This window comes from Melozone crissalis, unplaced genomic scaffold, assembly GCF_028551555.1.
Source record: "Melozone crissalis strain CALT ecotype California unplaced genomic scaffold, PUWL_Pcris_2 ptg000033l_1, whole genome shotgun sequence".
NCBI lineage: Eukaryota > Metazoa > Chordata > Aves > Passeriformes > Passerellidae > Melozone > Melozone crissalis.
The window spans coordinates 14,212,395-14,229,654 of record NW_026535811.1 but is presented as its reverse complement, the minus strand read 5'-3'; the positions used below and the strand labels follow the sequence as shown (position 1 = coordinate 14,229,654).

The window sequence follows — 17,260 nt, the reverse complement described above, 5'->3', positions numbered from 1 at the left end:
AATAAGTAAAGCAACTACCAAGGGCCTCATTTGACCTTAACTGTTCAGGACATAATGTCAACATTTGTATAATCAACCTAGTGCCCTGCTCTGACATATTAAGATAAAAGCTAGAAGTACCTCAAATAATGAGATCTTTATTTTTAATTATCCAATACCTTTAGGCAGCAATTGCAAATAAAAGGACTAGAAAAGAAATCTGGTTGACCTCCAGTTATTTCAACACTTGAGGGAAGCACAAAAAGGGCAAGTTTGAAGCACATGATGCCCCTTCAATTCCTAATAGAGGTAACTTTTGCATGCATCTCTTTAAGCTCTAAATGGTCCTATGTCAATGCAACTCTATGAATCTGGAATGATGAAAAAATACAGACAATGAATTTGTAGTTAGCTTACACATTTAAAATGGCTTTAAAATTTTACTCCACCCCACAATTTTATCTATTTCTGTAAGAAGTCCCCTTCTACTAATGCAATTTTTTGGATTATACATGACCATTTTTCAAACGGAAGTCAACTGCTTTAAAGGCAAAGTTAGTCTTACAAAATGTTTTCATGTGTATATATTGGCTTAAACACAGCATTACTTTCTTCATTATAAACACAATCTTCTCTCCCTTGCCCCCTATGAAGAGGCTTGACATTTCTATTGCACCAACATTATTATTACAGCATGCCACTGATCTTCCCCTACTGAATTCCCAGGAATCCCATACAGTTCCTTTCTACCTCTTAGAAGAGAGCTCAGTTTGTAATGCACAAGGAGAATTTACCCTTTTAAAATAGGTATTCTCAGTTTTAACCTCAGATACTTCACATAAGATAACACAACACTAACCTATAACCACATTTGTTTGAATGTAAACTTACCTCTAAATATATTGAAGGTGGGTTATGCTCTCCTCCAAATTTGTCTAGCAGTGCTTCTATATGCTCTTGTGTCAATTTAATCATCTGTTTGATGTTCCACACCTAGAACAGAAAATATTTTTATTCATTAAAGGAAGCCTACAGAATCTGTCCTAGAACAAAACAAGAATCTCTCAATATTTAGTAAAAGAAGTCCATAATAAAAACTTTAATTATCAATAAACAAGTGCAAAAGGCTATCCTGTTCATCCAGTGTCAGTAATAGCTTACTTCTGAAATAGACACAAAGAACTTGGATTTGGTCTTACAATTCAGGACCCATTGAACAAACAACTTCTAAGAATGGTTTGTTTTTCTTGTTAATCAACATGTTACATATTTTTCTTGCAAGACTTTGCAAACCAATTTCTAGAGTATTACAAAATTCACTGAAGGAGTTTTTCTATTAAACCTTAGCAATGTGTGTTAACAATACTCACAATCCCATGCCTAGAGTTCTATTCACATGGCAATAGCATCTCTTGATTTTAAACAGCATTTTCCATGTCTCAACATCCACATTTAGTCTATCCTGCAAGCTACAGACCTTGGACATGACCTAAAAAAGACATTTACCTCCTGTACACAGAGATGACCTACAGCATTGTACTGTGAAACCACTCATGTTTCTATTCATTCTTCACAACTGGAAAGAGTTCACGTTAGGACTTGGACACTACTGCAGGTGAACAGTATCATGAATCTGAATTTATACCTAAATAGGTACCAAAGCACAAAAACAAGCCTTTAAATAATGCTACACTGATGTAAGAAGCAAGTCCAAGCAAAATCAGAAATTTATAGCAGAGGATGAGGGAGAAAGAGAGGAGAATTGCTCCTTCATACATATTGTTATTCTGACTACTTATCAGAAAAAAATTATTCCATCAAGATTTTAGAGCCAGGATGCTCTAAAAAGCATCTCCAGGGTGCTTCTTCCAAAGACAGTTAAAAGATTCCTGTTACATTTTCCAGTCTCTTTTCTAATTCATGGATTGTAATATGTAATACATAGTCTCAAGATCAGGTCTCAATGTCCAAATTGTGACAACCTACCTCTGCAAAAAAACTCCATGAAAGTAATTTCATATTCTAAAGTAGGCACCAATAATAAGATGCAATCCAAGAGGGATCAAAACAAGTTTTAATATGTAAATTGAGACGCTCACAAACAAACAAACTCTAAAATACTGAACTTGCACTTTGCACATCACCTTATTTACCCATTCTATTTCTAGGTATCAGTTATCTGCCAGCAATTTCCTGAAGTAAACTAATGATTGATTCACTTTTAGCCCAATTTTTTGAACAGATACCAGAACAAAGACTTCATCAAGAAGCTGCAGTTGAGCAAAAATAGTTTCCTCAGGAACAAGCAAACCAAACTACAAAGAGTGAGAGTGGGGGGATACCAAAGAATGTGCTACTCAAGTATTCTGTATGTAAATTCCCTTGAGGCAATGGTGGGAGTCAACTCATTTCTCAACTTGCAGTCATTTATCAGTGAACCTAGGACTGCCAACCAGCAGCAAAGAGAAGGCTTTCTGTATTTGGTTAGTTTTTCCCAAGATGGCAAGAACTAGTTGTATGCTTGGTGAAAAGAACAAGAGTGAATCAACACCATATCAATTAGCCTGTTCAATGTAAGGCTTAGAACATTTGCTTGCCATGTAATTTGTAACATGCTGTTAACCCAGACTGCATGTACTGACAATTCCTGGCAATCTCAGCAATTATCTCAGGACTACCAGAAACAGGTTTATTAGTACTTAAGGAAATGTCTATTTTTTGGTTATTCTGGCAATTTTACCCAGCAAAGGTTTTCCTCAGGTAAATGAACAATTTACTACACTTAACTGCCTGGCAATGGGGAAGGTGAAGAGGAAAGATTTTTGGCCAACAAAGCAAGACAGAATTGCAGGAGGATTTGAGATAGAAAGGGAACTCTTAGGTCATCTGATCCAAGCTCCTCTTCAAGCAGGATGTCCAAGACCATGTCCAGATGGTTTCTGAGTATCTCCAAGGATGGAGAGTCCACAGCCTCCCTATGGCTGTGTCAGCACTCAGTCACCCTCACAGTAAAAACATTTCCTGATGTCCAGAAGGAACCCCCTGAATTTCATTTTGTGTCCACTGCCTCTGGCCCTGTCACCAAGCACTGCTGAAGACAGCCTGGCTCCATTTTCCATCTGTCCATCACCTTTGTGGCCCTTCACTGGACACTCCAGCCAGCACAGCTCTTCCCTCCAGTACAGCCACGTTTATCTTGTACTGTCCTGACCTGGACACAGCACTTCAGGTGAGGCTTCACCAGTGGCAAGGAGAAAGATCCCTTTGTCACATGAATTTCCAAATACTTTTTTTTTCAACATCAATAATGAGTAATTTCCCTGCTCTCAGTATTTTCTATTTCCTGTCCATAACCAGAACCTTGCTTCTCTCTCCTCTCACCGTAAAGATACCAAATAACAAATGTAACACCACCAGCAACATGCACAATGGAAGCATGTCATTTTGGAAATGTTGGCAAGAGAATCAAATAGCCTCCAACAAGGGCAGAGATCTTCCTCCAAAGTCATATCATGACAAGTGGAACCCAGCTAATTTAGGCTGCCTAGCAAAATTGTGTGTGCCCCATACCTGACAATGGTCAAGGCCTGGTCAGAAAGGGCTTTGAGCAACCTGGTCTAGTGAAAAGTTCCCTGTCCATGACAGGGCAGTTGAAGCAAGATGATCTTTAAGGTCCTTTCCAACCCAAACCATTCTGTGATTCTAAGATTGAGATTGATGAAAAAATTTTAAACTTGCTGCCAGCTACCAGCCTACAATAAAAATATCTTCACCTGAAGAAGCTGAAATTACAGTCTAATGGAACACAAAATTTCTCAGAGGAACCAAAAACATTGCCCTGAATTACCTAGTATGTATCTGTGCAGGAAACCAAGAGCCTTGCCACAAGTGAACTCTACAGGCAAACTTAATATGGATTCTATCATCTTAGAAAAGCTCCTCATACATTCAAAAGTACACTGAAGGGAGAAGGAAATTTATCAAAGTCAGCCATAGCAACAAATAATGACTTGTTGCTCACAGAAATGGAAAAGCTATTTTGTGTGCCATATTCATCAAGTCTTCTGACAAGATGAGAACTTTCACAAATCTAGTATTGACTAGCATATTCTAGCCCAAGAACACATATTCTCGCACAAGAACACATATGCCATAACAAATTTCCAAGCTTCACAATTTCCTTTTAAGTGGCAATTTGTACTGCTATTTACTTGGAGCAAATTTACCTTCTGGCTTCCCGCATCTGTGAACATACTAAGAGTTTTTTGTGATCCAGAGCAATCCTAAAGTGTCTGGCTTGAGAATGAACCCCTGTGCAGGCACACTGCATCCTACTACGCAGGATCAGTTGCTACTTCAATTCAATTGAAGGAACTCAAGTCTTTTCCTCACTGGAACCCAGAAGAGGTGACCTCACGTGACTCAGGAAAGCCTGCTGCTGCCCAGCACAGCAGCCACAGCTTCTGCCTCACCACAACTCCACCATCCCTGCTGCCTCTTCACAGCCAGCAGCTTCAGCCCATCTCTCCTCCTTGCAGACTCACTCGTTCAGACAACTCAGCTCAGTTTGTGTCACGAGCCCAGCCCAGTCCAGCCCTGCAGACCTTGAGCCGAGCCAGAGCCCCATCTTGGCTGTGCAGAACACCAAGTTCTTCAGAACTACATCTCTGCACTTCAGCAGCACTCACAGATACATATGTTTCTATAAACTATCCAAATAAAACCCAAATGTGCAAAAACGGCCTAGCAAGGGTCTCCCTGCCCATAAGCACGTACATTCCAAGACAACACCAAAGAACTGCCTAACAACAGAGACACCAAAACCATGGCATGTGGAATCCTCATATCAGCCAGTTCTAGACCAAAGAGCTTGTTCCTACACCACAAAATAAACCCAAGATTTTAAAGATTAAATAATCCCTTTAGCCACATTTTTTTAGAAGTAAAAAAAACCGCCTGAAAGTTATTAAGAATCTTTTTCTTATTCTTATGAGCACTCCACCATGTTAATGAAACCCACACCTGTAGGAAAAGGTAAAACCCCAATTGTCAAGTATCTTACAGAAACACAGCAATTGATGCCAGCCTCAGAGACAGTTGCTGGAAACCTAAATGCATTTTGAAGTAAACCTGCAATGCACCCAGTAGTGCCCACATGGAAGTCTGGTCCCTTTCCAGAGGAAACAGAATGGGGATCTGAGACACTGCTTAAACTGTAGTTCCATGAAAAAGTAATGAATCCTTTACAGCTTGGATAACCGTATCATTTTTCCAAAAAAAGCATCAAATAAATGTTTCTGGCCTATACTGTAGCTTTAGGTTAAGGTTACTCTCTATCACAAGAGTTTAGATTTGATTCTCCTTTTAGTGCTGCTGACACAAGGAAGCTGACGCAGGCTAACATAGACACGGGCAGCCAGACAACTGGAAATATTCCAGATATACTGGAATCTATCAACTTGAATCTGCCTATTGTGGATAATTGTGCATTAATTTTGCAAATAAGCACTCCCTTACAATGCAATAAAGACCATGACCTATTTCAAGCCAGAGGCAAGTCAGATACAGCAGAAGCCCAAATCCATTCCATTCGGGGCAGACTATGGCTGCACAGACCACAGAGTATGTGGAGCTAGAAGGTACCCACAAGGATCAGAGTCCAACTCCCAGCCCTGCACAGGATCCTAGGAGTCACACCAGGAGCCTGCTCCAGGGGCCCTCAGGGAAGGAATTACAGCACCAAGCTCAAGAGAGCTTGAGAGAGCTAAAGAAGCCTTTGGACAATAATTTCAGGTACATGCAAGGTTAAACCACAAAGTTATTTTCACATCCTTCGCTGCTTGTCAAAATGTGCAGTTCCTGAGACATCACAAAGCAAACCTATCTTCATACTTTCTGCACCTGGCATCACAACTCAAATCTTGCAGAGCATCCCAACTCTAAGCTGTATGATTCATACTTGGTAGAAGACACTGAAAGTTCAAATCTATTCTGTAAGAAAAAAACTGCATTATTTGTCCAGGAACAATATATCCTGCATTTGGATTATCACACTTGGTGATGACAGAGAATACTCTCATAGAACTAACAGTGTAATTAAATAATGAAACAATCAAGAAATTAGGCATTTCATTTGGAAACTGCTTTATAAAGAGGACAAAATCATCAATACCTATCTAATACTATTCCAATCAGTCCTTTCAGGCTTCTTTCTTATACCGTCAATTCAATTGTTTGGTCCTCTGAGCAAGGATCCACTTTGTCAGAAAACACTGTAGAAAGCTGCCATGTATGAGACTGTCTTTAGCTGGACTAACATATCAACTAACTTGAAAGTGAGATGCTTGGGTGAAAGATGGACATAGGAATGGGGTTAATGCCAGGGCAGCACACAAATCATTTGCACAGCATGATGCAGAATATGTGGGTTTGAGTTTCTACGCTGACAATCACTGCTGCCTCTTTCTTGCCCTTTGGTCCCTCCTTCAGGTACTTTTCCCCCTCACTCATCTCAGTCCCAGTCTCCTTCACTCTTACTAAGCTTGCTCCTCATTCCCTGCAGGCATGTGCTGGAACAAGCACAGACTGTGGGATGGTGAGTCCTTGCCCTCTTCCAATACTCCAGGCCAAAGCTCCTCTCCGTTTCTCTGTGGAAGTTTCTCGCAAGTTGTGCATTCACTGTGTTCATTTTTCCACTTTTTCTACTCTCCTGGCTCTTCATCCTCACCACATTTTCAACAGGGCAGTTAAAGTTAGTTTTAAACAAGTGTGACAAATAACAGCTGAAAAACTTCACTGAATTGAAAACCAGCCTGCAACGGCTTTCACATGAGGGTTTCTGCAAGTGACATGAAGGTCAACATCAAGCTTGCCTCTCCTAGTTCATATTGCCCAACTTTTTTGAATCTCAGCAAACCATTTTTATCATTTTTATTTATAGGTCCTTTAAAATGTCTGAGATAGCCAATAATAGAACACTGTCAAAGTCTGTATGTAGGCAGTTGGAAATGAGTCAGTAAAATTTACAACCACAGACTAATAAATAAGTTACAGTCAACAGTATCTACAGAAGTACCTGCAGCCAAGAGAAAAAGGGCCTGTTATCTCCTTTTCCACAAAAGCCTATGAATGTATCTTTCTAGACTCATGACAAATGGCCTTAGGGAAGATGTACCAGACTACATTTAGCAAGGAAAATCCTCAAGAAGAGGTGCAGCATTTTCAGTACTACCCTGTCTGACAACTAGGATCATAACTAGGTCAATTAATACAGTAATGTGATCAGTGAGCATCTGCTGTAAGCACAGCAGTTAATTAAATATTAAAAAGGCTTCAAGATGACAATCTATTTTCCATTTAACAGGTAGCAATTTTTATGAAGGAAAGACTAAGTTGTAACTAGCAGTGCCAGTTCCAGCTACATCTGACACTGCTCCTGTTGAACAAAACCATCTCAGCCAAAACCAAACACCCAACAACTTCCACCCTTCTCCAGAAAACCAGGCAACATCTGACTAAGTTAACACAAGTATCAAAGTGCCATCTTTGAAGAGTTCACAGCAGAAACTACCTCTCATTTCTTTGCAAACCATCAGTTGCAACTGAGAGCAACCCATGTCTTTTGCTTTCATTAGTTCTAAACACAAACTCAATTGCTCATCATTCAGCTGTACTCTCAAAGCCAAATAAACAGTCTTTCAGGCTGACAGGCCTTTGCCCCTTAAGTTGCCTCCTCTTTAACAAAGGAATTCAGACTTCAAGAGCTCCCTACATCTTACAAGTGCTTAAAAATACATTTTAAAATGAATTCAAAAACTGTAAAGGATAAAGCTCAGTGAAGTTTATTCTCTGTAGTTTCTCTGTAAGAATGAAGCCACCCAAGAGCCTGAGGCATTGACTGCTTTGCAGCTCCCACCAGCCAAGGTGGTGGGTGCAATTATCACATTGTCCTTGGCTATTTACCCCTGCTCTCTTCCTTACTCTTTCTCCATAACTTAAACCTTTGGCTGAACCCTTTGAGTACACTATACAAGTGAAAAATTGTTCTTTTTGTCAAGGTTAGCTTTCTGCCAGTCTACTGTGCTTAAAACAGCTTGGCAAAGGACCCAGTGATCATCTCAGCTGGTGAAAAAGTCACCTTTGCTCTCTATAGCTCACACTTAGATGGATTCAGGCTACCATGAAACAGCAACCTTCCTGTTTAGGTTTCAATTCTCTTTCATTCTCCCACTTTTTCCATCACCTGCCATCTTTACTGCTTGCTGCTAAGTAGAATTTGCCTCCAAGCACTATAAAAAGGAAAGTTAACAAATGTTCTCTACCACAGTAGAACAGCAGTGTGTGGAAAAATAAGAGCTGCCTGTATCCCTCATTTAAATCATTAACCACCAGTTGCACAGCTAAATCTTTAATTCCATATTTTCATGGCTTTTGTGTTGCAGTACTAGTAGTCCCTGTTATTCACTTTGATACTAATGCAGCAGTCACGAGGATCACGCACAGACCGAGTCAGGAACAATTCCCTGTGTTACATTCATGAATTCAACAACTTCTCCTAGACAGGAACAGGTTTAAAAAAATAAAAGATGAAATAAACTACCTAGATTTTCTAACCCATTTAAGAGTGCAAGTTTGCTTTAGCCAGGTAACTACCACAGAATCTCAGTGACATTTAAGAAAGATTATATGAAGACACCAGACTATTTCTCTGCACACCTAAAAGCTGAAAAGTCACATTTGTAATGGAAAGCAAGCAACCAGCCAGCTAATTACAGTAATTGCCTATAAGGAGCAAACACTAGTCCAGTAGAGCTCTTACACAGCTTTGGTCACATTAATTAAAATGACAAAACAAATAAACTCAGTTTCAGCTGAACTACAGAACTTAATTCTTCTCTCTCCTTGCCAGAGTACACAACTAATTACACTAGGCAGAAAAGCTAATCAGCACCTATTTAAAAGTTCATATTAATCAATCCATAAAATAATTTGTTATAAACTTTGCAATATTCCACCACTAAACTGTTTCTACATAATGACTGCTGTCACAGTTTCCTACCAACTGATTAGAAAATGTAAAAGACAGCTGGAATTGTTGGATGAGTACAAATATACTCTGCTTGTTTAGAAATATTTGTGATCCAATAAAGAAGTTAAGGTATCCTATTTTTATCACAAACAGATCTCAAAAGCTAAAACAGAGCAAATATTTATTTTTAAAACACAAGTAATGTGCTCCTAGTCAAAGGAAACAGTCAAATAGGAACTGCCACAGAAACCACATTCTCCTAAGCAGCATTCTATGTTCTACTCAGCAGACCACCCTGCCTTAGCAACCCCAGTACCACCTTGGAAAATGAAATTATTTATAAGGTAGAACTGGCTCCTTGCCATACATTGTAGAATAGGAAAGTAAAAAAAAAAAAACTACACTAACTACTTAACCTAGAATCTGGAAAAAGTTATATCAATTTTCAATGATTTACACAGGCTTAAAAACGTCACAAGAGACAGTACAAACTGTATTCTAGAAGAATTATAGATTGCTTAAAGAAATCTTGGCTGAAAGCCGCCTCAGATGATACTAAAGACTCACATTTAAGTCTACATTCCTTAAACCTATTACAGAGAATGTTTGACCTATTGAGTTTAATGAATAAATTTTCAAAACCAGATCAAAGACTGAGGCACCAATATACAACCATCCAGTTCTAAACACTGAGATACTATCAACTTCTTAGTTATAATGATGTATTTTATTTCAGGTTGATTTTATAGTGCTTTTCAAACATCATAAGTGAACAAGTTGTACTAGAGAGAGAAAAACTAGACACACTATTCTGATTCTAGAAATGTCTACTTTCAAAACAAACTCTTTATCTGAGATAAAGAGGAGAAAAAAAATTAAGTTACCATGTCTGTGCTTCAAGTGTCAGAAAATGTTGCCTGAACACAATGGAACTGCATTTGGAGAGTTTTATTGCTTACCACTGCATTTAAAACAGCTTTACTAATAATGATCCTGTTTAAGAGGCCTCACTATATAACAAAGCAAGACACTAGAGCTGGTATCCTCCTTTCCAGGGTCAAAAGAAAAAAATATCCTAGCCACTTAGTTATGCAACACATTTTTAAACTAAGCTCAATCCTTCAATAACAGTCTTTTCTGCTTGTCTCCCAAAGAAAGATTTTAAACAAAGTTGGTTTCATGCAGAAATTGAACTGCCTGTTCATGCTACGCTTTGTGCAGGTATACTGGGAGAACTCACAAAAGTATTTCACTTGATCAGAACCTCAGAAAAATAAAAGTGCCCTTCAGTGCTCCACACTCATGATCTCCTGAATTTAATACTGATAGTGTGGAAAATTCCTTTGATGCTGAGCACTACATATGGCACTGCACAACAAGCTCCATTTTGAAGAGAAGTTCTGTTTCTGATTTTAAATGCTCACATTGGTTGGGGGTGGGATGATACCTGGCAGCACTGCTCTCTCAAAACTCCGGCCTGAACGGGCAGCACCTCCAGTCAAAGAGAAGAGCTACAAATTAGATTTCTGCCCGTTTTTTGCTAGGGTCCACTTTCCTAAAATGTAATTAGAAACAGAATAAAGAAAGACACTGTTGCTGCTTCTCCAAAACTCACAAATGCTAAAAAGGTGCAACAAACCAAACACTTGCTGCAAGGAGCTTAAGCAGGAGAAAAAGAGAAGAAAAGGCATGTAATTCTGCATCAGCCAGCCCTCTTTAGCACTGGCCACAGAACGGAGAATCAGTTGAGTGAATACATATTGCAATGTGTTGGAAAGAAGCTGGGCACAGGAGGGAGGATTGGGAGCCCAAAAGCTCAAGAGCAAGTGGAATAAAAAAGCTGAAGCAAGAGAACCCATATATTGCATGCTGACTTCTGTATCCTGCACTAGCTGTGAGAAAGTAGCTGCGTTCACACACAGATGTGTGAACAGTTGAAAATGATGAAAACCATCTCACACCTCACAAACGAAACTCTGCACCCAGAACTCTCACGTGGTCAGGGCTGCTGGAAACGCACACGCGCTACACAAGAAGCTCACAGACACCTTCACATCCCTGGCACAGCTGTGGCATGCAACCTCACTTCTGTGAAAGGCAGGCTCACAAGGGCTCCAGAGACACCAAGGAAGGTTCTTACAGCCTGGGAGGGGGAGCTCAAGACCATCAAGTCTGAGGTGTCAGGACCTAAACCTGACTAGTCCAGCTATGGAAGTCTCTGAGCACAACTTCTCATTCAAATATATAAAATTCAGGCTCCAATGGAATTTTATAGGACAAAGATTATTTATAATAATAATCAAACAGAAAAGGGGACACACACACACACACCATACTACCACTACTCCACCAACCACATTCTTTTAGTGTCTCACTTCATTTTAGAACTCACTGGGTGCTCCTCATGCTGAGGAGATTCCACTCACTGAGTTTGCATTAAACTACTGCAGCAAAAGCAGTGCTGATTTCCTTCAGTAGCAGTGAGTGGAGTCAACTCAGGACAGGACCTGTGTGGCACCAAGTGGGCACAGGGGGGTAGGTCTGGCTGAGAGGGGTGACCTGGGCACAGCAAAGGGCAAAGCCTGCAGCTCTGGTATCACAGCACCATTGGATTGACTGAGCTCAAACTGCAGGGACAGGGAGCAGCACACACCACAGGGACTACAGTTATGACAGGGCATTTCTGATACATTCTACATTTCACCACCCTCCAGAAGCCAGCTTCAAACTGAAAATAAAACTTGCACTTGGCCAAAACTGTGTTTCAGAAACCCCCCTCCATTAAACCTGAAACACCTTCCTTGGGAGGCTAGACTGGAAGAGAATTAGTAATTCCATAACCAATCAAAACCTTTTGTTTCTCTTTTAAGTACAAATAAAACTACATTTCTTTCTAAATCAAATTCCCTTCAAAATATTCCATGCATTCAAATTTTTTGACAGCTATAACAATTAATTAAAGTGAACTACAGATTTGTTACAAAGTGGAATATTAAAGCCTTAAGAAAACTTGGAGGTTATCAGTTTATGTTAAAAGATCAGTTTATGTTAAAAGATGCCATCAAAAGATAGCTGCATTAAAAAAAAAAACCAACAGCCAAACAAAAAACAGAGCCAAAACCCAAAATGCATTTGGTCTACAGTATTTTTAACTTCATGCAACAAAAGAGTTGCCACTCGTAGCTAAAAAAGTGTCACGAAGGGTATTATTAGAACAGCTTTAAAAATAAGAGGTCTTTGAGTTTTAACAACTACAACAAAATATAAATGGGAATTAAGAAGCAAGACTGCAAGTCAGGAAAAAAAAAAAATCAGTACTTAACATTTTGTTCCCAACCAGTTTGTGGATATCCACAGAGATAAGAAACAAGCTTCCCAAGACATCACAACTTTCCAGAAGGAGCCACCACACTATTAAGCAAGTGCTGTGTAATCAAACAAGCTACCACAGGACAGAGCTGTTAATCCTATTCCCTTCTGGGAAAAACACCTCAAGTAGAAATCTCTACTATCCTCAGTAAACCTAAGTATTTCAAAGTTGTGTTCTAGTGTTCAATCCACCTTGCCAGAAATAAATCATAAAAACCCTAAAGAAAAAAAAGATGAGAGGTTACCAAAATAATTGTCTTTTTTACACCTGGAACAACTTTCCCCCATCACTCCTGATGTGTGTTTGCCTGTTGAGGTGACAGTCTATTAATGAACAGTCCATTAATGAGCTTATTTATAAGTTCAGAATGTCTATTTTCATGCTTCACTATTCCTAGCCATAAAGAACAACACCTCATGGTAACATGGAACCATCTCCTCTGCTACCACATAAACTCACTACTTCTGGCAGTAACCATCACAAGCCAGGCAAATGAGTTAGTTGCATTCTTCTTTGCACCAGATTTGACAATTTCCATGTCTTTTTTCAACAACTTCAGATTTGACTGAGTCTTTGTTCAAAGCTCTGACCTTCCAGACTTTATATCACTCAGCCAGACCATGCATATCTCAAAGCTGTGACCCAAAATCAGACAGTATTAACCATGGCCTTTCCCATGCTATGTAAAAGAAACAACTATTTAACTTTTCTTCTGAATAAAGAATAGCTAATAAAAGCTAATAAAGAATATTAGCTACAAGATGCTTCACATCCAGCTCCACTTTAACTTGTCCTCACAATTAAATAGGATGTCATTCACTGACTATGAAGTTACTTCACTCACTGAATACTAATGCACAGAAACGTAATTGACATTGAACATAAAATGTATTCCCAAAACTACAAAAGCAATGAAGTAAAAAACCACTCATATGGTTTCAAGCTTCCAAATAAGTATCAGGTTTACTATTAAACTCTTTAGAGAAATAGATCCTCTAATACCCAGCACCATAGGCTCCCTAAATGTTACTGCAACAAAATCAACCCCACTTTTACTTCATGTACCTACATTACATTAGGAGAACCCATCACTTACTTCATATTGTGAGGTTAGAGGTGCCTTTCCATTCCATCTTCATTTTATATATCTTTTCATCCATTCTCCATTTTACTCTTAAATCTGTTTCATAGGATTAAGGTTTCTAAATTTATAACTAATATTCGTGCAGGATAAACTCCAGTATTGCTGCCTAGAAAACAACCATGCAGCAGCTCAGCCCCTCACTTCACAGCCTTCAGAGTAATTTTTGTCTTACAAAGAGCAGTTTAGGGTACAAAGCTCCGAGTACAGAAAATCCCATTTGAATTATTTAATATTGGTGTAAATAATCTCTAGCAACAAGAGCAGAACCTTTCCTCCCAGCTGTCACACACTCCTTACTATATCAACAACCCTGTAATGCTCTGAAAACCTTCCATCCAAACAATCTCTTGTCCTGAGAACTCATGCTGGGGAAAAGCCAACCTCTGTGCCTGCAGATTCCAGCTCTCATCCGAGGCCTCCCAGCCCCAGCAACCAAACTGGGAGTGGAAGAGGAACAAATTTCTTCTAAAGGCACTTGCCCCTACTGTTCCCAAATCCTTCTGTCTCCAAGAAGTAGCCCTTCCCTGTATCTTTTTTATGACTGCATGGACAACCACCCTAAAAAACTCTAAATTTTAATATAGTGGAAAAAAGACTTAGCAATACTCAGAAGATTTTTAGTAACAGCACTTAGGCTACCCAAGCAACTTTTAAAGATAAAAACTCACTATTTGATTAAGAACTGAGTTGAACAATAGGGCTTAAATTTGTTTTTCAAAGTCCCAGCCCCTGAGAATTCATAAGGGACAGTGAAGTAGCTGTAACCCACACAGGGCACTCGATTACAAGCTCAATACAGAACATCTCGTTTACCAGAGGGCTCCAACACACAAGTAAGGTGTGCAAGATACTTCAACATCTGTCAGGAATTCTTGTCTGCTCCCCTTCCAACAGCAGAAACTGAGTGCAGGACTGAAGGTCTGCCTTCTGGAAATCAGGACTGCAATTCCCTAAAGACTGTAGGAGCTGAAGCCTTTTCAGGTATTGCCTTAAGGAAGTAAGGTCATGCTCCCTGACAGGCTTCCACAGCAAGGTTACCTCTAAAGCCCGGGTTTACCTTGTCTTGAAACAATGAAACAAAACACCAGAACATGTACTTACATTACAGCCATGAGTCAGTTACGAGCACTTCAGTATTTCTCTGACTTATGGCACTTGGAACTTGCCTTACACTTGGAACTTGCCTTACACTTGAGGTTGGCTTGTTTTAGTATGAAGGATAATTTCCATTTTAACTGTGTCAGCAATTTTTTGGGCTTGAACTTCATTAAGGTACAGGTTTAGGTGAAGTAATAGGTGCACTTATACAGTAAACAAAATGTAATTACCTACAACTCGAGGAAGAGCTTGTTAACTGCAGAACAAAACCACATCAGAAAATAAAAACTCTATGACCAGGTCTGCCTTGAGACCCATGTGTTTCAGTATTTCCAATGCAGAAGAAGTTTGCTTTTAAATAATACAAGACTGTCCCCCACACACTTCCTAAATGCTTACATCTGACAAGCCATCAACCCTTCTGCTCAGCAGGTGCTCCTCATGCTGGACCACTCATCTCTGCCTCATCCAGGATGGAAGCAGGAGCAGCCACACTATGTAATTTACCCTTTGGAATCAAATCTAATGACTGACACAGTCTCAAACATTTTTGAAGTTCAAGTGACTTAGAGCAGTTTCACAAACCATCCCTTCAGCGTGAAAATTGTTTTTCAAAAAATATTCTTGCCTCCTGCCACTGCTTTTCCCTCTCTCCTCTCCTATACTTCAGTTTAAGCAGCTCAGCTGTATTGTGTTATTATTTCAAGGGCCACAATATAAACCAGTTATTGGATTAATTCCATATTTTTTTTAAATGACAGAAATAACTGAGAAATTCAGAAGCGTTTCAGCCTCACTTTGCTGCTAAAAGCGTGCATTTGTTGAAGCCCACTCTTTAGGTGCTTGGGTTTGCCAACCAGCTGAGAGTTTCTCCTTACTCAGGAAAAGTTCAGACTGGACTGGCATTACTCAAGGTGTGTAATCACCATGCTGGGTAGGTGTAAAATAGATGTGTACTGCTGAATTCTGCCTACCTTCAGCAAGCAAGTCAGTCAGGGACTCCTTAAGATGAGAGAATCAGCCTCACATCTTGCAAACATCTATAGGGACAGACTCTTTCCCTACTTCTCCTTTCTGGCCATCCACCCAGCATGAGCTCTAGCACTTCTCAAACTTCCCAACCCACTAATTCCACTATAATCCAGTACGCTATTAATAAACAAAATGGATAAATAAACCCCCCTCCCAATCTTTGGGGATTTGGGAATCAAACTGGACCCCTCAGAGAGCAGCTGGTCCAATCGAGCTCATTTTCCCAGCTGGAGGCTGGAAAGAAGAGGCTCCCAGGTGGGCTGGGCTCCTCGCAGGGCCCCAAGGCTGAGAGGTTCCCCACCGACTGCACAGACACTCCAGCGAAAGCTGAGCCGAAACACTCTCCAGCCGGTGAGGCTGAGAACAAAACAGCAGAGCTTGTGGCATCTGTATTTACCTCCAGAACAGACTCGAGGCATGGCATCTGGCAGGTGGGTCTGCCTTGGATGCCTACAGCGCTCGAATCTGCGAAGCGCCTTGTGTTGTTGCCGCACAGTTTATTCCCCTTTTCGAAAACATTTCGGAAGCGTTCGCAACTCGCACTTCAGCCCCAGCAAAACAGGTAGTGCCGCTCGCTCCCCGTGGGATTGGGAAGTTAAGTAATAAGCCCCAAAAACACAGGAAGTATGTAAGAGAGACACCGAGCAGAGGCCTGACATCCTCGCTGCCTGCACGGTGCCCTGTCCGTTAACATTTCCTAAGACGCTTTGTGCAAAAAACCTCCACAAAAGGCACGTCCGCAGAGCGAACCGAACCCAGCCTCGGCTTTAAAACGCATTTCGAGTGCTTCAAAGCCATCGGGGGGAAGCGATGGCCAAACCCCGCACGGCGCCTTGGCGGGACGCGGCGGCTCCGAGCGGGGCTCGCCCTCAGCCCCGCCGGGCCCCGCGCCCTCCGCGCCGCGGCCCCCGCTCCCTGCCCCCGCCGGCACGGGCCGCCCCCGGCACGGCCGGGCCCGAGCCCCGGGGGCGGGCGGCCGCCGCGTGGCCTCACCTCCTCCGGGATGGCCGGGTCCCCGCTGCCGGCCCCCGCGTAGCCGGCGCCGAGCGCGGCCGGCTCGGGCTCCATGTCCCCGTTGAAGAGCGAGGCCCCCTCGGCGCTGCCGCCGCTGCTCAGCGCCGCCATCTTGGGCCAGAGCGGCGGGGCGAGGGCGGGGCCGGGGGCGGCCGCGTCCCCGCCACCGGGGCGGCCCCAGCCGCGACCCGTAGTGCGAGGGGCGGGCGGCGAGCGCGGTCCCGGCCCGCTCCCAGCGCCGCCGGCGCGTCACGGCCGGCCTCCTGACGTCACACAGAATCGCCGCGGCCACGGCGCATGGGCCCGCCTGACGTCACCGGGAAGCACCGTGACGTCACGGCGCGACCGCCCCGTCGCCCTGGGAACTCGGACGTGGGCTTGGCCCCGCCCCCTCCCCGGCCGTCGCCGCCGCAGCGCCCCCTGGCGGCATGAGAGCGCAATGGCAGCGCCGCCCCCGGCAGCGGGAACCGGGAATGCCGGGGCAGGAGGAGGCCCGCACAGCACAGCCGGCTGCGGAGCGGGTTAAACATCGCTGCCGGGGGCTGTCCGGGTCCTTCCCGGCAGCGGGGAAACCCGGGGTACCGGCGGAATCCAA

At 42.1% G+C, this 17,260-nt stretch overlaps 1 protein-coding gene across 2 annotated transcripts in view; it reads right to left on the bottom strand.

The window, feature by feature from the left end:
* The window catches only part of BRAF (B-Raf proto-oncogene, serine/threonine kinase), a 78,178-nt gene extending 61,402 nt beyond the window's left edge, over window positions 1-16,776 (bottom strand). For both annotated transcript variants that reach the window (XM_054281864.1, XM_054281863.1), the window contains exons 1-2: window positions 16,645-16,776; window positions 871-972 (exon numbers count right to left, since the gene is read on the bottom strand). In XM_054281864.1, coding sequence (XP_054137839.1) covers window positions 871-972; window positions 16,645-16,776 — 234 coding nt within the window. The remainder of the gene's footprint in view (window positions 1-870; window positions 973-16,644) is intronic.
* Window positions 16,777-17,260: the final 484 nt, after the last annotated feature.